Below are 23,799 nucleotides of genomic sequence, written 5' to 3' on the forward strand. Positions count from 1 at the left end.
GGAATGTCTGCAATTCATCAAAGAAGATACACTTGAGACGAAAACTCCCAAAGAAGTTGGATTTTATGACACGGGAAAAGTCATAACTCTCAAAACACCAAATCTGGCCAAGTCCCATATCCCTGCAACCTTCAAAGATGTGGTGTTCGTAATTGAGTTTGTGTTGGAGCAAACAAGTAAGCCATTTTCTCCAACTTCAATTTTATTTTATACTAACTTGCTGATTTTGATGATTCAGGCACCTACACTAGAATTTAAACCATTGCCGGATCACGTCAAGTATCACCTTCCATTCAAGGATCAACTTCATACCGTGGGTCCTATTCAAGCTTAACTGGAGGTATCGTCCAGCTACAAGATGTTAAAGCAAGCGCTTATTGGGAGGCAACCCATGTATTCAAATAAAGAAGATTTTTGAATTGCTCCACAATCAATTTTGTGTTTCTATAAATCTTCCCTTTTCTGTAGTCTTATTTTGCCATGATTGTCATTTTTATTTGTTGCTTGTTTAATTGTTTTTGGTGTGGGTTTATTTTTGAAAACACTGACAGTTATGCAAGGTATTTTTACATTCATAAAAAAGAAAGGAACATTAAGCAGATAAATACAAGAGGGAGCCTTCACAAAGGCTGCTTAGGAGAAGTCTCAGTAGTCGGCAGGGCCACAGAAGGATGAGGTATTAGAGGTTGATCATTTGGAGCTTCACTACGCGATACAGCCCCAGAAGACGAAGGCAAATGTTGTTGGAACAAACCCACAAACCTCCGATGATCAAGTAAAATCTGACCATCAGATTCCTGCATTTGGTCAATTTTCCTCTTCATGTTTGTGGCATAGTTGTGTGCGAGCTTGTGCAACTGTTTATTCTCATGCTTGAGCCCTCTAATCTCCTATTTGAGACTCATCAATTCAGTCGCCAACAATTCAACTTGACGTGTTCAAGCAAATAGGCGTTGGGCCATGTTGGACACAGAACCCGCACACTGCACACTAAGAGCCATAGACTTCTTAACAGCCAACTCATCAGACCGTTTGGCAAGTAGTCTGTTATCTTTGGGAGTGACAAGGTTCCTGGCCATCACCGCAGCTGTCATATCATTCTTCATCACCGAATCCCCAACAGTAAGGGGACCAGTAGGGGATATGAAGGATGGGCGCCATATGTTGTCTGAAGAAGGCGGGACTGCCTCTTCACCAAGGTTCAAGTCAAAACGACGGTCGGAGGGGCCAGACATTTTCAGAGGTGTTAAAGAAAGAAGAGGTCGGACAAGTCAAGATCGTAGAAGTGCAAGAAGGGAGTTTCTACAGGCAGAAATTCAAGTGTGCTTTGAACATCCTGCGTACCTCTATAAAAATCAGCACTCGATGGGATTTCAGAGATCGAAGAGGCGAGCTCAGAAATCGAAGAGGCCAACTCAAAAATCAAAGAGGCGCTAGCTTTCTCAAAAGCTGGGCTTGCTTAGAAACCACGGCCAATCTTATTTTCCAGATTTATCCACACTTGTCACATGCAACCTCTGCACTCGACGGGATTTCAGAGATCGAAGAGGCCAACTCAAAAATCAAAGAGGCGCTAGCTTTCTCAAAAGCTGGGCTTGCTCAGAAACCACAACCAATCTTCTTTTCCAGATTTGTCCGTACTTGTCACATGCAGAGTCAGCTTTGCGGAAATCACGGGCAGTTTGTCGAAGCGCTTTTCTAGACGTGTCAGCATCTGTCACATGCAGAGTCAGCTTTGCGGAAATCACGGGCAGTTTGTCAAAACGTCGATTCCAGATATTGAAGAGGCACTTGCTTTTCCAGACGTGTCAACGCCAACCACATGCACACTCAGCCTTGCAGAAATTACGGGCAATCTGTCGAAGATCTCTTGTGAAGTAGAAAGCATGTGAAGTTTACTATTAAATCATCCAACGGTTGCTGACAAGAGTGAAAGAATAATACCGGTTATTAATTCCTATAAATGTCACCCTTCACCCTCCATTGCAAGGCAGACATACATAACCCTTCTTCTTCTCCGAGAATGCCTTTCCAACAAACCCTCTCGAGTCACTCAGTGTTCCTTATTCCTTGGGGTACCTTTGCAAACAACTCATCCAAAGAAAAAGTATTTCATATCATGAAGGTTGAAAGCAAGAGTATCTCATATCATGCTTTCTCCCTGTCTTTCTCCTTGTCGTTGTTTTGGGATAAAGAGAAAGAGAGCAATTAGCCAGCACTTGGTATCAATCTTCCGATCTGGAACCGACTGCCTGGAACCCCTTCCTGATTGCTTACCTAGCCTTGCTCTCGAGTACTCATCTTCATCATTTTATGTTTCCTCTTCGTCTACCACATCTGCCTGGGGAACAGATAAGGGAAGTGAAAATGATACCTCGAAGCATGTGGAGACAATTTGCCAATTCATCCTCAGCTAGGGACAAGGAGAAAGAAAGCAAGAGGTGGGCACTTGGAAAGATTGAAGAAAGAAACAGACCAACACCTCTACCTCGTGCCTGCCTGCCGTGCAGAAGAAACAAGCAGAGAATAATACAGATTGCACAATCAAATCAACCCAGCAGAATGAGTCTAATTTGAAACCAAGGAACTCTCATATTCCTCGCTCAGAATTCCAAACCAGTTCGAGATCAAAGCTGTGGAAAGACAACAAGATCATCTATCTCCAAAACCAGATTTGCGTTCTTAAACTCTACTATGTCTGGTTTTTGCTTTGCCATACTTGTCATGTTTATTCGTTGTTTGTTTGTTTGCTTGTTTTTTGTGTGAGTTTATGCTTGAAACATTGAGGACAATGTTTGATTTAAGTGTGGGGGGGGGTAACCATTGTTTTGCATGAAATTCGTAGGAGTTTATCACCCATTACTTCTAGTGTTGTTCCTTGCTGTTTTAAGTGTTTTCAAGCTTTTTTGGAGTGTTTCAGTGTGTTTTGACATAAAAATCCGAAAATCTCATAAAAATTTGAAAAATTGTTTTGAAAAACCCAAAAAGAGTTGTTTTTGTATGTTTATTTGTGTCTTAGGGTACCTTTCAACACAATGATGAGGATTTGGTTTTTAATTACATGACTGTTAAAGAGAGTTATAAACATGGATGAAAATTTGATTTGCTCTTTGGTGTATGCTTGGTTGTGGTTATAATTTATGAATTCACATGCAATCATAAAAGGAAAAATCAGTTTTTTTTTGTAACATACTTGAAAGAAGGAACTCAAACTAACGTTACATCCTGGAAAGACTTGGGCCTAAACATTTATTTGAAGAGTTATTAATCTGTGCAATTTTTTTTGTTTTCTAAAGTCGTTGCATGATCTCATTATTCTTTGCTTGGTTGCTACTTAGAAGGTGTTTCATCATTTAGTTCCAAATGTTAGAACTCATGCCTATTTCAAATAAAGCATGCTATTGATTTGCATAACACATATTCAAGATGAAGTTGTTTAGTGAGCCAAGAGCCAAAAAGTCTATCCCGTTCATTATGTGTTTAAGTTTAACCCCATTGAGCCTTGTGTTGCCTATGTTCTTTGTTACCCACACTATCCTCACCTAGCCTAGATTAGGACCATCCATACCCTTGTTCTTGAAGCATAGTAAAGCATAATTTAGAAGGAATTCCTTTTGTTGAACTCTTGCAGAAAAACAAGTGTGGGGGAAGTGATTCTTGTGTGTGTGTGTGCCAAAGTCCTTCATAAGGCACGGGTAGAAAAGGAAAAGAAAAAGAAAAATTCGTGGAAAATAGAATGAAAAGAAGAAAAGTTGTGAAAAGAGTTGAAAAATTTATGAGAAAGAGCTCTAAAGTGTTGTTTGTTGAAGAAATGGTCCAAAGCATTGAATTCGACCCTAAGTGTTGCATGAATCTTCCCTTTGTGTTTAAATGTTGATTTTTGCATTCTAAAGTAAATTCCAAGTGTCGATTCCATTACTTTGCTTGCAATCGCTTTAAGAACGTTTGTTATTCCTATCCTTTCTTTGTTAGCCATTACCCCCAAGCCATGTTACAACCCTTAACTTCAATCTTGAGTGTTGTGTGTTTCAATTTGTGGAGTTTGAAATTGATATGAGCATATGGTGTCACTGGTTCTCGCATCTAAGTAGTAGCATTCCATTCATGAGATCATATATATAATGAATTAATAATTCCAGAAATTGCTTCTTTGTTGAAAAACATATGTGAGTACTAGTTTTCATGTTTACATTAATCTTCTCACATATACCTAGTATAGGGAGTGTAGTCAGAAATTCTTGTGTGACAATAAGAGTGTATCTAGTAAGGAATTGAGGAAATTCTCTAAGGCATGTTACTATATTCATAATGTTGTTTTAATTGATTAAATGTGAGCTAGTGAATGGTGACTATGATTAAATATGCTCGAGGGTAAGGAATGCTTAATTCTATGTAAGTGGTGATCTTTGGCATGTCATGTTTCATTGAAAATCCCTGAGGCAAATGTTGGAAGGTTAGGTTATGTTTTGTTTGTTTTGTTTCGTTTTGTTTCTTTTGTTTTGCTTGAGGACTAGCAAAAGCTAAGTGTGGGGGAATTTGATAGGAGCATATTTATACGACTTAGTTAGCTTGTTCTTGTGCATTTGTGTTGTTATTTCTTAGTTAATTATGTATTTTAAGCCAGTTTCGTGTGTTTGTAGGTCATAATAACAAAGTTGGCAAGAAAGTGCATTTTGGAGCATTTTAGAGCATTTTTTAGCCAATATTGGATAGTGCAAGCATGGAGACATGAGGATGGACGTTTTTGAAGATTTGAAGGCTAGAAATCAACATGTGTGTGTGCAAGTATGTTGACCTACAACTCCAAACATCCATCCACTACACCCATTACATCCACTCATTACCAAACACTCATCCACTACACCCATTACATCCACTCATTACCAAACATCCACCCACTACACTCATTACCAAACATCCACCCACTACACTCATTACATCCACTCATTACCAAACACTCATCCACTACACCCATTACATCCACTCATTACCAAACACCCATCCACTACACCCATTACATCCACTCATTACCAAACATCCACCCACTACACCCATTACATTCACTCATTACAACCACCTAACACATTCACCTACCACTACATCCACTCATTTCAACCACCCAACAACACTCACCCACTACACCCATTACATCCACTAATTACCACTCCATACACTCATCTCCCTAGCCTATAAAAACATCCACCATTCACCATAACAAGGGAGAATAAAACCAAAGAGAACACAATCCACCCATCCACCCTTCACCATAACTCACCTATATCCATCCACCACCATAATTTACCACTCATCCATCAAACCACACATTGTGCTGCAACAAAGAGAAGAAGGAAGACCCTTAGACGTGTTTGCCATTCAAGTTGGATTGTTGGAGCATTTTTAGGTGTTTTCTTTCTTTTATTTTGAATGTCTAAATTTGTTTATCTTTGCTTTGTAAGTATGAGGAACTAAACCTCCCTTAACTAGGGGGGAATTCGAAACCATGTTCATGCTTGCAATATGATTTGATTACTTTCAGTTGTAATTCATAAGTTGTGAATTCAATTTACTTATCCATTTGAATTAAAACTGATTTGTGTATGTTGGTTGAGAGTGGACGCTTAATTTCCATGCATAAATATGATGCTAGGATGTAAGGGAGTTTCACCTAATCGTTATGAACTTATATTCACAAGTAGTAAAGATTGTTCGTCACAACCGTGTTAAGTAAATTCTTGGCATAAGTTTCATGCAATTCATAGTTACAAGTGTTTCGTCAATGCTTATGATTTTCATAGAACTTAATGATTCTTGCTTGTATCTCTATTATGCAATTCATGTAGGGAACTTGTGGGGAATGCTTTGGGTTGTTGTATGCAATCATCCAATTCAATGAAATTAGGAAAATATGAGGATTAATTTAAGCGTACCTAATTAATCTGGGGTGTTGAGGTTCATGGTTTATTGAAAAGCAACTGGAAATCGTTTTATATGCAAGTGTGTCATGTGTGGAGAAAGACCTTCTAGCTAGCCCATCATCCATTCAAATCACCAAATTCGTCCAAAATCTATTTTAAGTATTTAGTTACTTGTTTTTACTTAAATTCATCCAAAACCAAATCCCCTTTTACTTTAGAGTGTCTAATTAGTTAGTACTTGTTTTAGATTGTGTTTTTAAGTGTTTTGAGTTAAGTTTAAAACCAATTTTCGTCCAAAGTCATTCTTAGTTTAGTGTTTTTAACTTTGTTTATATGTTTTTAAGTCAGTTTAGAGGTTATTAGCAAGCCCTCCTAATCCCTGGTCCAGAACGATCCCTACTTTCATTTATACTACAATTGATACAAGAGGGTTTAATTTGTGTGTTAAGTTAATTTTCGCATCACTTCTCGAGGACATCATCATCATCGTCAAACCTCATCCTTGTCTCTCTTTCCCATCGCAACGAGTTCGGCAAACCCAGGAAAAAGGACCTCCGGCGAGTTTTTCCTAAATTTTCTAGTTGGGTAAGTTTTAGATCTCCTTTTAACCGTTGTTGATGATGCATGCATGTAGTTTGATGGGTTTCATCTTCTTTTTAACAAGGTTTTGGAACAAAATCAATTTGAGTGTGCTAAACCCATATTTTCCGGCGAACGCGTGACCTTCGAGGGTTTTTTTCCGAGCACTCACGACCGTTTCACAATGAAACAAGGGTACGAAAATTCTCTACTCTCTTCTCTCTTGACTTTGGTGTTTAGTTTGGACCTTAGTTTGCTTGAAAACCGCTAGCCGAAGCTGTAGCAGCTCCGACTTTCTCCTCCGATCACCACGCAGGCCCTTCAGGCCACCCAAAGCACCCCAGACCTTAGGCCCGTGTTTGGACCAGCCCAGAAACACCAAAACCCAGCCCAATTATAAATTTTATTTCCTTTATTTATTTTGTTGACCCACTGGGCCTTAGGGCATTTTTCCTTTTATTTGGGGCTTAAAGCCGGTTTTTGGTAACTAGGCATGCGGGCCGTGCCTTGTGGGTGTGTTTGTGTAGTGTGTGTGGCCCAAACCACCTTTGCACCCTAATCCTTTTTAACCCCAAAACCCTTAGAGCCCTAAAAACCCATTAAGCTCTAACCCATCCAACCCAAACCCTTTATTTTATTTATTTCAAGCCCTCATCCATTAGAGACCCTTTTATTTATTTACTACCTTTTTGGTGCTTAGGTAAAGTTGCTAGTGGGGAAATTCTTAATCCTTATCTGCACAACTCTACTACTAAGGAGTATCTGTGAGTGGACCCCTTCTAAAATTTATATGATTTTATGGTCTTATGAGTTTATGATTTGATTTTATGTTAAGCATGTTTATTAAATATGTTGATTTTCGTCTCGTGTTTTTGGTGAGGAATTAATTGTTGGCCTATATTGAGTTATATTTTAATATATCATATTTTCTATAAAAACCATGAACTGGTAGACTATCTGATGGATGACGATAGGATGCTAGAACATGTTTTAGAAACCCCTCTTTATAGTATAGACAATGGATGACTTTATACTATGAAGTGGTTATTTATGAGAGGCGTAATTATTTGTGCGTACCTAGTGGACACTATGTCGTCTGGGGCGAGGATCTGGTGTTGGCACATAGGCCGGGAGAAATAATCCCTAGCGAAAGGCTGAGGGACACGGACAGGCATTGGGCCGGGAGGGAGTTATCTCTGGCTACGGGCACAGAGACTTAGGTGCAGGCATTGGGCCGGGAGTATTATTATTATTCAGTGATCCTACTAACAGAACACCTCGTTTATGAGATGATCTACGAGACGATATACGCGATGATTTATATGATGCTTTTCCACGTTATACCTGTTGAGATATTTTATGGCATGCTAGAGTTTCAGAAAACCTGTCACTTGTTATGTTAGTAGTTTTCATTATATATAAACTCTGGGGGTTAGGATGTTCATAACAGTTTTCGTATTGTGTATATATATATGTGAACTTAGTCCACTCACCCTTGTTTTGCGCCCCCTTTCAGGATTTAGGATTCGAGGCATACAATCCCGACATCAATGCTTTCGCATTGGCATATTCGAGTCCTCTCGGTGTAGGACCCACATTCTTTTAATTATTCAATTTTACATTAATTCTTTTATAACTCTAGTTAATTGTATGCTTTGAACACGTTCCTAAATTATTAATATATTGTATTTTAAATTCATAACCCTTATTTACCTCTTATTCTTAACTTTTGTATCAATTAATGGCTTTCGTCACCCTCGGGTGTCGGCCAGCACGTTTCTATCCTAGTATTCAAGGAATATCAGGGTCGGGGCGTGTCACTCACATTCATCATCTAGGAGGAGACGTCAGGGCTCATATTCTGACGAAGGAAGTGACTCCAGAGGTGATGATTCTGACGATGGTCGTGGCTATGCAAGCAGGAAGCCCTCTGGACCTCAAGTTCCTTTGAAAAAGAGGTTGGACCCAACGTAAATAGACGATGAACGGGGTAGCCAGGAAGAATATGGTTATAACGATAGTGGTTCGAAGAGGGAGGGGGGACAACAATGAATTTGATGTTGGCAGTGATCTTTACAAGGATGAAGACGATAGGCAGAAACTCGCAAAGATGTCTGAACTTCAAAGAGAGCTAATTCTGTACGAAAGAGCACAGAAGAAAGATGACAAGAGTTTAAAGGAGAAGTTCCAACCAAAGTGGGACAAAGGGAAGGCCCCACGGTCCTGGAAAGAGACTCCACCTCTTCCATCCTCTCGGGTGCATTCATCAGCCAGATCTGCTGATAGGGCAGCTTTCAAGGATGATGCATTGAATGAGTTACGAGCAAAACGTTTGAAGCAGCAGGACCCTAAGGCTCACCGTAAGTTGAGAGATGCTTCTCGTAGTGAAGATGATGGATCATCAGGGGATGATACAATGATTGATAGTAATGATGAAAGGTTAGATGGATTAACTTTTGATGATATAAAGAAGATTACCATTCGAAGGTCGAAACTTGCAAAGTGGCTTATGGAGCCCTTCTTGGAAGAGTTCATTGTGGTTTGCGTTGTGAGGTTTGGAATTAGGAGGTCAAAATCTGGGACTATCAGTGGTAGGAGCAGTACGGGCAGGCATGACGACAACTGCAGCAGCTTTGGAAACTGCGGCGCTGGTGCGGGGAAGTTGATTGATATGAGTGCCCCTGTAGATTTTGGAAGAGAGTCAAATCTAAAGCATAATTTTGAGCTGCCAATATCATTGGCTGCTCTTCAGAAGTTTGGAAAGCCACAGGGTGCTAAAAAACGGTTCCTGGCAAGAAAGCAGCGAATAGAAGAAATAGTTGGGTGCCAAGTCCCAGAGAATGATGGGAGGAGGCATGCGTTAATGCTTATAGTTGGCGACTACATGAGAAAAAAAAGAGGGATTCTCTGAACATATTAAAAACTTAAATGCATTAATAAGTTAAATTAAACCACCACAGAAACAAGAAAGTTCAAAAAGAGAGAACATATTAAAAACAGATCAAGGCATGCAAAAAAATACAGACTCTATCTGCAAACTAGTTGATTAAACCAGAAAGTTTCCTAGCTTACATAGTCGTCGTCGTCTTGGTCTTCCTCATCATCCTCTTCATCGTATGCATCAGCACCTTGTTGGTCCTCATCATCATCTTGGTCCTCTTTCTCCTCACCATCGTCTTGTTCCTCTTCCTCCTCACCATCCTCATCCAAGTACTCATAAAAAACCTCCTCATCGTGTTGTCATCATCCTCATCAAAATCATCATCTTCATAATCCTCATCAAAATCATCAACTTTGGTAGAAATTTCTTCTAAGGCCCGTTCATAAGGGATATAATGGTAATCAAATAACGAACCTTTGAAAGTCATAAGTTTGTCGCATACTAAACGTACCCCTATTTTCTTCACCGGACAATGTGCAATAACATGGACCAAATCGCTTTCTTCCAAATTGAACTGAGTTTCCGACAACGATAAATTTCCCAGCCAAAGGATCTCTTCAAGGGGAAAAACATCTACTATATCGACACAAAAACTAGTACCCTTCGTGTGATTAATAACATTAATATAACACGAGCTGATGCAATCATGAGGAACAGAAGCCAGGCACACAGCCAACGCTTTTGCATTACAACCAATTTCCTTGGGCACTTCAAAAGAGACTTGGGTACCCTCATTGACATGATTGAACCAAGCGGGAATTTGTCTTCCTACCAAATTCATGGTTCCACCTCCTGTCCATCCCTATACCATGTTGAACAAGATTTGTGTGAGTAATACAAATAGAATTTTTTACGGGGTAATTTCCTTGTATTACTTCCTTGAAATATATACAAATACAATCCTTGTTCTATAAGGAAACTAAAATTAAAAAGGACACAACAAAAATAATCCTTCCTAAAAAAGGATTCCTAATATATACAATATATTTACATACTTATTTTTGAAGACTCACGTTTACAATACATACATAACACACATATTTGCGAGGGAGGGAGGAGAGGGTGGTGGTGTGGAAGAGAGAGAGTACCTGTAGCATGCTATCCTTAAGAAGGAAATCTATGACATTGTTGTGTGTTATCATATAAAGTGAGAGTCCCGAGTTTAACGCGCTATCCAAGCCTGGAAACTCAATGAGTTTGGGGGAACCGAGAAACATGAATGTCGACATGCCTGAAAAATCTGGCATTCTTTCTAATGCAAAGCAGTCGTCCATGTGCAGGAAACCCAAACTTTTTGGTAAATCTGTAATCTCGACAAGGTTTCTGCAACCATTCAAGGATAGTATAATAAGCTTGGAGAGGCCACTGAGGCTTGGAAGGCTCCCAAAATTATTGTCATCTAGACGTAACTCCACTAAACAAGGTAGACTACTCCCAATATCATTATGCACTTCCTCTATATTGCTATCCGCCAAAATTTGTCAAAGAGCGTAAACCTTGTAAGGAAGGTAGCTGTAAAGAACACTTCAATTTACTCAAAGATAAGCGCTCGAGCTTCTCTAGTCGTACGATGGAAGGTGGTACTTTTTTTATGGCCGTTCCATCTGCATAAAGAGTGACCAATGATGCCATTTCTCCCAAGTGCTCGGATAAGCTTTGGTATCTTGAACAACCATCGACTACAAGAGTTTTGACAGATTTCAACTTGTAGAAACTCCTCGGAAGAGCCTTAAGCGTTTCACAGTCTTTCAAATTCACCAACACAAGACTCTTGAGATCTCCGATGGACTTGTGAACTTTAGCCAACCTCTTACAGTCTTTGAGTATCAATTTCTCAAGATTTGGGAATTTCAAAAAGTCTAGCGATTGTGTTAGATCGTGGGAGTGGCTGAGATTCAGAATCTTCAACTTATCAAGCAACTGTTAAGAAAAATCAAATTTAAATAAAAAATTTTAATCCAAAAAGAAGATGGAAAGAGCATAAAAATAATTCCTAATTTGGTTCAGGTTACGCATTTTACTCACCCCAGAATACTCACAAAGAACTTGTCTGAGGCTGCTGTACTGCATGTCGATAGCGACTATGTTTGGTTGACACAGTTCTATTGGTATGAACTCCAATGGGAATCCATGCCAGCACAACCATCTTAATTTTTTGGAAAGACATTGGTATCCCCCAGCGAGCCGAACATAGTTTAGTTGGAGCAATCTTAGTCTCTTCATATTTCGAAACGCCTCAGTACTGAAACTAGTATCTTCAAGACTTGGCAAATTCAAAGCCAGACCTTCAATTTTTTCAGTTCCCTGTTATCCAAAAAAACAGACTCCAAATAAGAGAAGGCTTTGCATGAAAAAAAGTTAGATTACTAACTTACATATGCTTACACGTTTAACATAAAGTTTGATTAGGAAAGTACTTACAAATTTGTCTATCAATACATCATTTACATCTTCAGGATGCCACAATCTACTCTGTTCTCCAGGGAAATCGGGATTTTCTGCATGCACGATATCTCTACCCATATCCCGAAGCAAATCATGCATCATAATCTTATTTTCTCTATTAATAGTCACAAGGCACCGGTTAAGGAGGACCTCGATTCCTGTTGTTGCATAAAAGCCACAACCATCCAAGATTTGCACGACATCATTCTTGTCCATTTCGATAAAAAAACAAGCTATATCGAGGAATATCCGCCTCTTGTAATTATCATTTAGCCCGTCGTAGCTTATTTTCAGTTGTGCCTGAATTTCTCCACAAGAATCATTTTCAATTCATCCAATATACTTCTCCATTCATCTACACTTCGTTTGAAAAGAATAGATCCTAAAACTTCAAGAGCCAGCGGCAATCCTCCACAGTAATTGACAACTTCTTTTTCAAGCACAAGATATTGACTAGGACAACTACTACTTCTGAAAGCATGCCAACTTAGGAGCTCAAGAGCTTCTTCTTGGTCCATTACTTTCGCCCGATATATCTTATCAACTGCAAATTCTTTTAGCACACGTTTGTTTCTAGTTGTGATGATGATTCTGCTCCCCAGGCCAAAAGAATGGCAATTTCCAGCTAATTCGCGTAGCTGCTTCACATCATCTACATCATCAACTATGACAAGTACCTTTAAGCGTCGAAATCTTTCCCTTACCAAGGCGGTCCCTGCAACAACACTGCTTACCTTTGTCTTGGTTTGCAAGATATCGAAAAGAAGTTGTTTTGGCAATTTTCTAGCTTCTTTTCCCTCACTTTTTCAAGGAATCTTTTACCTTCAAACCTTTCATAAAATCTGTTATAAATGGCTTTAGCAATCGTTGTTTTACCTATTCCACCCATGCCCGAAATTCCAATCACACGAACATCATATGAATCTCCGATCCCTAAATAATTACTGATATCTTGCACTCGAGTATCTATTCCGACTTGATAGGGCGCTACGTCGAAGTATTTGTTGTTCAACTTCGTAGTGACTTCATTGGTAATCATCCTGATAAACTTTGCTTCATGCCTGGCATTAATTAGTCAAGTTGAGAAGCAAAACGAAGATTGTTATACAACGAAATTGAACTAATTAATACACAAAATTATTTATCATGACTAGAGATTTTAATTAAGACAATTTTTTTTTTTTGAGGTGGTGTGTTTAAACTTAGCAAACATCAATTAAAATTTAAATAAGAAAAACAAACAAAAAAACCAGCATCCCTTCCCTCCGCAGCCAGTCGCCGGCGGCTTCCCAACTGTGATTAATGTAGCCTTAACAGTTTAAGCTTTATTGTATGATTTTATTACAGAGGTCTAAGAAATCGCATGATTTCAAATTAACAAGCAAAGGTACGTTAAAGCCTTAATTCATAAGAAAAGAAATTAGTAAGTACCCGTCCAAAGTGTTTCTGAGATCCCAGCCAGACAAATTCGAAGCTTCAGTAAGAGCAGCTCTCCACCTCTCTACCTTTTTTTCATCTGTATGTTTCAGAAACGATTGTGCAAAACTACCAGTCTGTTTCCTGACATGCGAAGGGTCAACGTCATAGAATATTGGCAAAACTAATTGCCCTAGCGTTCTTCTACACTCCATGATCTTAACCAGCTCCTCAAGACACCAGCTGGAGTCTGAGTACCGTCTTGAGAAGATGATGATAGAGATCCTAGAACCCTGGATTGCTTGCACAAGTTCGGTAGTTATATCTTCTCCTCTTCTTAGTTCGTCGTCAATGAAGGTGTTGATTCCGGCCTTTGTCAATGCTTCGTGGAGGTGGCCCATGAAGTTTTTACGTGTGTCTTCGCCTTTGAAGCTTATGAACACTTCGTAGAGCAAGCCTTTTGAGAAGGAAGACAAGGATGGGGAGGCGGAGGAGGACGATGAGGATGAGGGCGAGGACGAGGACGAGGACGAGGATGAGGTTTTATCGGGGACGGAGATATTCATTTGGCGAAAGATGAGGCCGAGGGAGCAGAGGAGGAAGATAAGGACATCAAAGACAAGACCGGAATTGCGATGAGCATAGTGGTAGGATAGTAACACCATCACCATAATTAACAGCTTCCCTAAGCTGGACCAGTTATCCATTGCCTTCAATTTCTTTAGGCAAATTGAAGGTTGTTTGGCGATATTGATTTTCTTTTTTTATTCCAGAAGTACTTTCTTCTTCTTATAATTAATAAACCCGCCTACACGGCGCAGTTGACTGAAGACTTGAGTATTGGTAAGTTGACTTATGGTTCTACACCCTAAATTCTATCAGGTGCTCTTTTTTTTTTCCACTACAACGCCAAATTCTACACGGTAAGTTGACTTGTGGTTCTACACCCTAAATTCTTTGAGGTGCTCTTTTTTTTCCACTACAACGCCAAATTCTACACGGTAAGTTGACTTGTGGTTTTACACCCTAAATTCTACGAGGCGCTATTTTTTTCCACTTTAACGGCAAATTATACGCGGTGCCTTATGGTTCACACAATGATAAGAGATTTTTCAGTTTATAGGAACACAGTCCAGTACACTACACCACTGATAAAACAACTTCAAGAGGGCTAGTTTGAAAATATCCTACTGCAAAATTTGACTTGGTTTGGACCAAATTTTGATTTAGACGAAAACTAGCTATAGTGCCCGCGCGTTGCTGCGGGTGTTTAAAATGTTTTGATAATATGTACATACAGAAAACATAATTTATTAAGGCTAGATTTCTATACCTAAGATAGAGGTTGACAATGTTCATAACTATCAAAAGTTGGCAGTGTCCAATTGCTCAATGTTCAAAAGATAGAGATGATATAAACGCTTAATTCATGTACATAAGTTCATAGTATCATGTACTCAAAATAATCATAGTATCAAAAGATTGGCAGTCTTCAACTGCTCATCGTTCAAATATGAAAATATACATGTCCATATCAAAAGGTTGGCACCGCACATCTGCTGTGTTTATGATTTTTCCTATTCAATCTCTGGTCTTGCTTGTTTGGGAATGGGCATCCTTTTTCTTGGCCACCATGTTGTTGAATTGGTGCCTATTCTTTTTTGCTTTGCCCATGATTTTTCTCTTGCTATATATTATGAATTGGAATCAGTAAGAATTCCATATAAAAAAACTAAATTTGTCAATCCATTTAATAGTGCGAACTTCATCAAACAACCAAGAAGTATAATCCAGCAAATTTATTTTCTCTTTTTTTTTTCTTTTTTTTTTATCAAAATGAATTCTACTGTTCCCATCTATTTGTACATCCCCTTAAATTATCCAAAACACAAAAGAAATATATCTTGATCCATACCAATTAATGATTTCCCATTTACTTAAGTCAAACGTCAAAGCCAATGAACTGATGAAGGAGCTAAAAAAGAGAGACAAAAAAAAAATCTCTATTATTCAATTATATGGAGATTTACCTGATTGTACAAAAGGTTTAAAAATTACCGTAAAATTTGAAAAAAAAGAGATGAGATGGAGTGGAAATCACGTACCAGCATCAGGCTTAAATTTGTAGTGCTCATCTGAGAGAGCAGTGATAGTGCTGATGAGAGTGTAGGGAGAGAAACAAAATGCAAATCGTAAGAGTTTGAGAGAAACCACTTGAGGGACACTGCAGATTGATCGTTGAGATTTGAGAAATCGAGGAAGCTACAATTTGAGACGAATTGCTTTGCATCAAACGTGGTGGAGTTTCTCTCCTCCACGTTTGAATAGAAGAGGTAGTTTCAAAGCTGTCTGCAATTAGTCCTATCAGGAGCTTCTGCACCGGTTGATGTCTCGGTCTTTTCCTTAGTCGCATGTGCATTGTAGACTTGGGTAGATGAAAAGTAGAAAAAAAATAAAAATACAAAGTCAAAGTTACTACTTAACTATCTATGTTGATTCATGTCCCACACATCATAAGAATAGTAAATCATTTTTCATCTCGTGCACTAGTTTGTCATTGTCATTCGAATTCACAAATCCATTTACTCCGAATTTCTTAGTTATCACCAGGGAAAGAATGTTATAAGCAAAAATCTATTTCTAGGTTTTCCCACTAAACTACCTGTTAAACCATGGTAAATCAAAATGGGAAAAAAATTATAAATACCTTTGTCAAACCTCTTGAGATTCAAGTCTACCGACTCCACCCCAATACTCAGTGGCGCCCCAGAAATCTTGCACCTCCAGTAGCCAAGATCATGCATGTATCAGTATGAATACAAAAGAGAAAATAAATGCAATTTATTAGAATAAAGAATATGGGATCAACAAAGTTTGTCCAAACTTACAGCGAGGCCAATAAACAGCAACTGAAGATAATTATTCGTTTTACTACATGAGAGGGGCACCCAAAAATCCAAACATGTCGATACGGCACAACTGAGGATGCAAACTTTATCCAACTGAGCAAGGGGCTTGATCTTGGAAAGACGGCCATAATGAACAACAATGTATTCACTTAAGTAAAAGTGTCAAGACAATGATTGGTGAACGTTATTTCCCAGCTCACTACAAGAAAATATGGATTAGGTGACGGAATTTTTTGTGGCGTGCAAAAATTTATTCCATTTGGGTAAAATAAGTGACGCTTTTTTAGAAACCGTCATGTTTGCACCATATTTAGGGCCTTCGTATTTAGACATCGTATAAATACTCGAGGGACTCAAATGTAATTATGTAATAAATGAAGGGCAAATATGTAATAACCCTTATTCTATAAAATGACTCCTCACTCTCCTCATTAAGGGAGGTCAAGGTTTAGGCCATGGGAAGAGAGAAAATAGGCTAGAGAGCACACTGCCTCTAGCCTTCTTGTATATTCACCATTCAAAGTGAAACAATATCAACATCAGTGTGGACGTAGCCCAAACATTGGGGTGAACCACGATACATTTTGTGTTCTTTACTTTCTTGCAGATTCACGGTCGGATTCATGTTGTTCCAAGACCACTCCATTTTTGTGCATCAACACGTCACATAATAATTTTCACTGGAAACCAAAATCCTGCACATCCGCACTCTGCAGCCTCTAATTTGGGTAAATTTTGGTTTTGATTTTTCTAGATCTATATGTATTTGTGCCTGGCTGTTTAATTCTATGATTGAGGATTTTAAACTAGATTTATTATTATATATGGAGGATTTTTAATCAATTTTCTATTTGCTTTTTACTTTTCCATATTTTTCTTTTTACTGTGAATTGTAGGATGAAATTATTTTTCTGGAATGCTTCTATTTTTCTTGCAGGATGAAATTATTTTCTAGAATGCTTCTGTTTTTGATGCAAGATGAAAACATACATAATTGTTTTAAGTTACCACTTTATACTCTGCAGTCAATTGCTAGAGCTATCATTTATGTTTTCTGGAGAAGTGATTTTATAATGTGAGGCTCTATTGGAATCTAAAACAGCTAGTGCCAATGGAGACAAATTATATTTGGAGGATATTATATTTGGCGTGAGAGGATATTATATTTGGTGGGACCACATAAATATAATGGGGCTGAATTGGTAGTTGCTGTGAAAAAGAAAGATAACAATACATAAGGTGATATGTGACATTTGAGAAAAATTCATAGGCAAAGGGTCCATCGGAAAAGAGGACCATATAAATGAACACTTATCCTACAATACTAGTTGTAAATGGTTCAATTTTAGTAGGTTTAGTCTGACTTGCCAAAGTGGTACTCAAGCTTCATCTATTGGTCTGAAAAAAAACGTTGTTAGCTCCGTCACCGTCTATTACCAAGAGAAATTTTTTAGTGTGACTGGAATACGAGTGTTACATCACGTGTTTTTATATAAGTGATAGAAAATTTTAATAACACACATATCTCACTATTTGTATAGTTACACGTATTGTATATGTAGACATCGAAATTTCGTAAATAAATGTTGACCGATAAATCAAAGTGTCAACGCTCATGTATTACATAAATTTTACACGTAGCGTGTGACTCAACGAAGATTGAAATGAGTTGGAAAAGTCATCAAATAGGACACGTGTCAATACCTGGCAGAAACGACTTATTTCATCTGGAATATTATATTCAAAATTAGGCCTTGGAAATTTCTATAAATACAAGCCCATTTCATTCATTTGGGGGGGGGGGACCGATTCATATTACACCTTGAAGCTCTGAAGCTCTGAAACTCCGAAGCTCTCAAGCATCCAGGTTCCCGAAGAATCAAGAAAGCCTTCTTCGTTCTTCGTTCATCGTTCTTCCAAGATCAAGCCCCAACGGCCCTTTGGATCAACAATCATCCACCAATTCAAGATCAAGCCCCGACGACCCTTGAAGAAAGTGTTCTTCGTTCTTCGTTCATCGTTTTTCCAAGATCAAGCCCCGACGACCCTTGAAGAAAGCACCATCGTTCATCACCCATTCATCCAAGATCAAGCCCCGACGGCCCTTAGATCAACAAACATCAACAAATCCACACATCCAACCGTTCTTCAAGATCAAGCCCAAAACTCCTTGAAGATCCGTTCATCACTGTTCTTCAAGATCAAGCCCAAAAGCCCTTGAAGATCCGTTCATCACTGTTCTTCAAGATCAAGCCCAAAAGCCCTTAGAGATCCGTTCATCACTGTTCTTCAAGATCAAGCCCAAAAGCCCCTTTGAAGATCTGCTCAAATCCACCTTCAAGATCAAGTCCACGGCCCTTGAAGAACGTTCATCCTTAGATCAAGCCCAACGGCCCTTTGGATCAATCGCACATCCACAAATACACACCTTACGGAGATCGAATCAGAGGATCAAAATAGAGAGAGATTGTAACCCAAAATCATCAAACACAAATATTTGTTTGTGCACGTTCGTTCTTGTCTCTTTCGTTTCAGGAATTTTTCGTGTTCACAGTATCATCCCGTATTCCGATCATATTGAAAAATCTCTCTATTACCGACAAGTTTTCTTGTAAAACACGCATGACAAAGTCACAGCTTTGATGTGAGAGGATATTATATTTGGAGGGACCACATAAATATAATGGGGCTGAATTGGTAGTTGCTGTGAAAAAGAAAGATAACAATACATAAGGTGATATGTGACATTTGAGAAAAATTCATAGGCAAAGGGTCCATCGGAAAAGAGGACCATATAAATGAACACTTATCCTACAATACTAGTTGTATATGGTTCAATTTTAGTAGGTTGAGTCTGACTTGTCCTAACTTAATTCAACTTGCTATTTGATACCTAACCTCAAATCTAAATTACTAATTCCTATTGGATTGGATGTTGAGTTTCTACTTATGTGTCTCGGTTCGAAACTCTCCATTTTCCTCGATTAATGTAATAGTTTGGAACTCTCCCCTCACTCCTTAATAATAGTAATTTTTTCTTTCTAAAAAAGGACATGATAGAATACATGTGAGGTAAGTTTTTTTGAGGTCGTCAATTAGAAGGGGAAAAATGTTGTGTGGTGCTGTTGGAAAGTTAAATCTTGTATTATGAGAAATGTTTGGTCTATTTTTAATTAGTTTTGGAGTGCAACTTCAACTTTCTTCATGTAAAAGAAAGAAAAAAAGAAACAAAGAGTTAATAATGAGTGATGGATTGCCCTGACATTCTTAGTCAACTAACTGCGTCTCAAGTTCAAACCCTTATCCCTTCACTAGTGTAGATTAGTACTTCAATATTTTTCTTTCTTGTGTTTTTTGGGAATCTACATTTGGATCATTTCGGATGTTTGGTTAACTCATTTTTTTTATATTAATTTTCAATTACAGGTTGGTACTTGGTTGCTTGACTTCTAACCCTTTTGTTAGCTCATATGAGTAATTGTGTACGTGTTGTATTCTCTTTTGTTGTGATGGATTTTTGTTTGAGATTTTAGTTGGGATTCTTGTTACTCACCAAGTCTACTTGCTTTGCTTTATATATAAATTAGTCGTCATTTGGGATTGAATATTTGTGTCTCACTGTTTTTCAGGAATGGTCTCTTTGCGTTCGGCTAGATCCACTAATATGGAAAAAAAGGTCCAACTAGCTTGGCCAGCAAATAACTTGTGTGAATCCATTTATGTCTTTTGCAGGTCAATCATGGTATTCGTTATATCACCACCTATAATTCCAGGTGCTGTTACGAATATATACAGGTAAAGTGGTTTAATAACTTAAATAGGTGTTAATATGCATACCTTTTGGTCAAGTGTACTGTAGAAGTGTATCAACACTTTTTTTCTTCCTATAATGTTTTCTGTAAGTTATGTGTTTGAACAATATTTGGGTTACCTAACCGTTTTGTTTGAGTGAAACAGTTCTTGATATGTCTACTGGAATGGTTTACAATTGGGATGTATTGTAGGTTAATGTGGACATGTTAATGTAAAAACTACCCATATTTGAATTATAAGAAATTTTTTTTCATTGAGTTTCATAGTATGTACTTGCCATTTACAGAATTACATTAAGCTGAAATGCTAGTTTAATTACTAAAATGATAAAATGTAAAAGAATAAATGGATTAAAATATAATATAAACAATTTAAAGGAGCAGGTGACGATATACCTATTCATCACATAATTTTAGGATTTGTGATGCTTATAACATCACAAATCAAGATTGGCATTTGGGTTTGAAAATATGTGAGGAATCGGGTGCCACGTATACTAAGAACAGGTGACAAATCACAAATTCGTCACATATACAATCAGTGACGCCACATAGGTGACAGCCTTTGTGACGACAGAAATTCGTCACATATACTATTATATGACGAATTTGTAGTATTCAATGACGCATTGCCATCATCACTGAAGCCCTGTTTTCTTGTAGTGGCTGGGTTAGTTTGGCTATTCCTTTCTATTGAAAAGGAGTTAGCTGTCTGCGTGAGTCACCACATTTTGCTTCATGGCGAAAAATTTGAGGGATCAATAGTGTATGGCCCTGAATCCCAAAAGGAAAAAATAACTCAACTAAGTATATATAATATTAAACATATAAAGGGTAAGATCAACCACATCCCTTAGGAGAACAATTAAACGCCACTCTCTCAGTTTCGAGTACAACTGCATTTTGTGATTAAAATTCACACATGTTTCACATATGCTAAGAACTAATGTTCCTGTAGGTTTTTCATCATGAACGACATTTGCAATCTACTTTTCGATTTCAAACCTTAATTATTCATTGCCCATTAAGAAATGACTATATTGCCCGGAAACTCTACTCATAGTTTATAAATCTGCAATTTTCAAAGCTTAATTGGATTCCCTACAATTTGGTGGAGGTTGAATGGATTTTTCCTCCCATTATACCCCCGGAAAATATAAATAATCATTGGAGACCGAGCAACACACACTCATAAATAAAAGATTAGGAACCTTTGGTTCAGGATAAACATAATGCATACAGAAGAATAAAATTGCCAGAAAACATATCGATGCACAGAGAGATAGAGGCATAAAGAGAGAACTTACATCAGCTGTGCTCTCAAATACATATGGTAATCTGCATACGAAGAAACATAATACTGAAACAGTTATAAATCATCCTATTCAAACAAATCAAACAAAATGCATAAAGATTACCTTAGTTTCTGATTCTATGATTTTGTATTTGACTCCACCTCCACGTTGTTCTTTGGTTGTCTCTTTTACTGAATTAAGTAATCGACTGGATTACTTAATTCAACTAAATTTAATCAGAGAGATGAAAGCTTCAGTATAAAAAATATTTTATGCTCTACACGCATAGCAAATCATCTGTAACATCCAGGAACCTAATTGTACGATAAACACTCTAGCATTAACTACCCAAGAATTATAAACATGCTTATTGCCAAAAATGATAAACATGTTTACCTTGACTTCATTTTTAAAGGCATATGCAATATACTTTCCATCTGCATTAAAATAACCTTCTTCCCTCTCCTCGTTAATCAAGTTGAAAGGTTCTGTTTGAATCCCATCCGCAACAAAGTCCTTGTAATCCTGCCAAAAGATACCACCAATCACTGGCTATTGCTTCTGTTGATCCAATTAGCAGAAGTATCCAACAATCTCCTCGACTGAAAAAATTCTTGCCAATTTAGAAAAGAACTATTCCAAATTACGGATGTACTCGATTAATTTAACCAAGAATATGCACGGCACCACCACTATTAAGAAGCATCAACATACAAAGACAAAAGTTTCTACAATCAGTTGTTAAATTGCAACCAAAAACATGCATAGAAAGAATAAAAATGACAACAAAGATGGCAAAACAATTAACCACACATGTTGTTTATCCAAAAATGCTAAGAGCTTATGCTTCTGCGACACAACGAGCTTCCTGCGTCACATATACAAGATCAAGTAGGTGTCATGACATAAATTGAAAAGCAGACAAGATCAAGAAGATCCAAAATTATTGATATATAATTATAGTAAATAATTGCACATAAAAAAACTCTAGAGGAAGATAGATGAATCTCCATATCAGGAAACCAAAGAACATGACGCTACTAAGGACCGTTGCTTCACATGCATAGCTGCTACTATTTTAAAACAATTATGTTAGAACAAGTATAAGAGAGAGGAAAAAGTACTACTGAACCGAAAATGAAAAGGGGGAAAACCTGGAATGCCATGCAGTGCCGAAATCACTACTTAGCAACAAAGGCCCCTGCTATGCTTCATGACGTCACTTTCAAAACTATTATCCAAAGATAATGACACATACAAAGACTTCTCATCCCCAGATACATCTGATTTGCTGTTAAGTGCTTTATATTGTCTACTTGCTGCCATAAACGCATGCTTAACAGCCTCATTTAACGGAAAAAGAACTTGTGTTGAAATCCCCAACTTATGATCCCTATTCCAAAAAACTGAGTTGCCATCAGATGAGGGTGAGGAATGGCCTGCCTCTTTATTCAGCTTGGAAAACTGGGACGGGTGAAGAAATCCCACTTCATCTCTGGTTTCAATCAAGAGGAAAGAACAATGTATAAGACAATGGCATTACAACATACTCCAAAAACACAACTGAGAACCCTTCCAAAATTAAAAAAAAAGAGAACACCTCTACACAAAATCATAATGCACCCACAATTACACACACACACACACACACACACAATCATAAGGCATACTTGGACCGTTATTGAAATCCCAGACTCAGTAACAGTAATGAACTTACACTGAATCAACATTTTGAATTTGAACTAACACTGAATGGACATTTTCCAAAAAAATATGAAATTCAAGTATAACCAAGCTGTTAGTTTTACATACGCATGGGTCAACTCATTTGGGATCAACTATCTGTACTTTTCGACACGAAAATTACACTTTGTGAAGGTACACCAACCAAGCACGAATAAAACCTATATATACAAAACTCTATGGGGCATTTCACCAAACACAAAGTCTGCGTCTTTACCGAAAACAGAGATGCTAAACTTGCAATCACTGATTATCTACTAACATACAAGTACGAATTACTTACAGTTGGGGATTCGAATTGATTCAGAAGATCGACCGTGTCTGCTTCGGAACGACGCAGCTCCTCTCCTTCCATATTTTCTGTTTGTTTCCCGAGAAAATCCAAGGGAAAAAGAAAATCGGAGGGAAAATGACAGCTTTATACTATGTTGGAACAAAATGGTAAATTAATTAAAAAAAGAACTACGTGGAAGTTTTTTTATTCTTTATTGCAATAAGTTGCAGGAAGAAGTAATGATGCTGGCCGTAGATGATCCAGTTTCGGGCGAATGTCACTGACACGTATCCACCTTCTTCGACTTTTCTTCTCTTGTATAAAATTTTGGGGCTGCTATGGCTGTTCTCTCTCTACAAATCTCTCTCTCTCTCTCTCTCTCTCTCTCTCTCTCTCTCTCTCCTCTGAGCATCAATCGCCGAAGGATTTTCTCTCATTTTCCCTCACTTTCTCTCCCGTTTTCTCTCTCG

At 38.0% G+C, this 23,799-nt stretch overlaps 1 protein-coding gene and 2 pseudogenes across 7 annotated transcripts in view; 1 reads left to right on the forward strand and 2 right to left on the reverse strand.

Annotated features, from left to right (window-relative positions):
• Positions 1 to 23,799, reverse strand: part of LOC126592565 (disease resistance protein RPV1-like) — a 94,561-nt gene that overhangs the window by 58,052 nt on the left and 12,710 nt on the right. For 3 of the 7 annotated variants that reach the window (XM_050258296.1, XM_050258295.1, XM_050258297.1), the window contains exon 5: positions 10,225 to 10,237. In XM_050258296.1, the coding sequence (XP_050114253.1) occupies positions 10,225 to 10,237 (13 nt within the window). Of the gene's footprint in view, positions 1 to 9,412; positions 9,579 to 10,224; positions 10,238 to 12,702; positions 12,942 to 13,311; positions 13,515 to 13,653; positions 13,713 to 23,799 lie in introns of those variants that run through there. The other 4 variants (XM_050258301.1, XM_050258300.1, XM_050258306.1 and 1 more) reach the window with 4 other exon arrangements.
• Positions 1 to 23,799, forward strand: part of LOC126592578 (protein RTF1 homolog) — a 35,403-nt pseudogene that overhangs the window by 5,539 nt on the left and 6,065 nt on the right.
• Positions 21,844 to 23,704, reverse strand: LOC126592586 (uncharacterized; annotated as a pseudogene).

The sequence above is a fragment of the Malus sylvestris genome, chromosome 12, assembly GCF_916048215.2.
Source record: "Malus sylvestris chromosome 12, drMalSylv7.2, whole genome shotgun sequence".
NCBI lineage: Eukaryota > Viridiplantae > Streptophyta > Magnoliopsida > Rosales > Rosaceae > Malus > Malus sylvestris.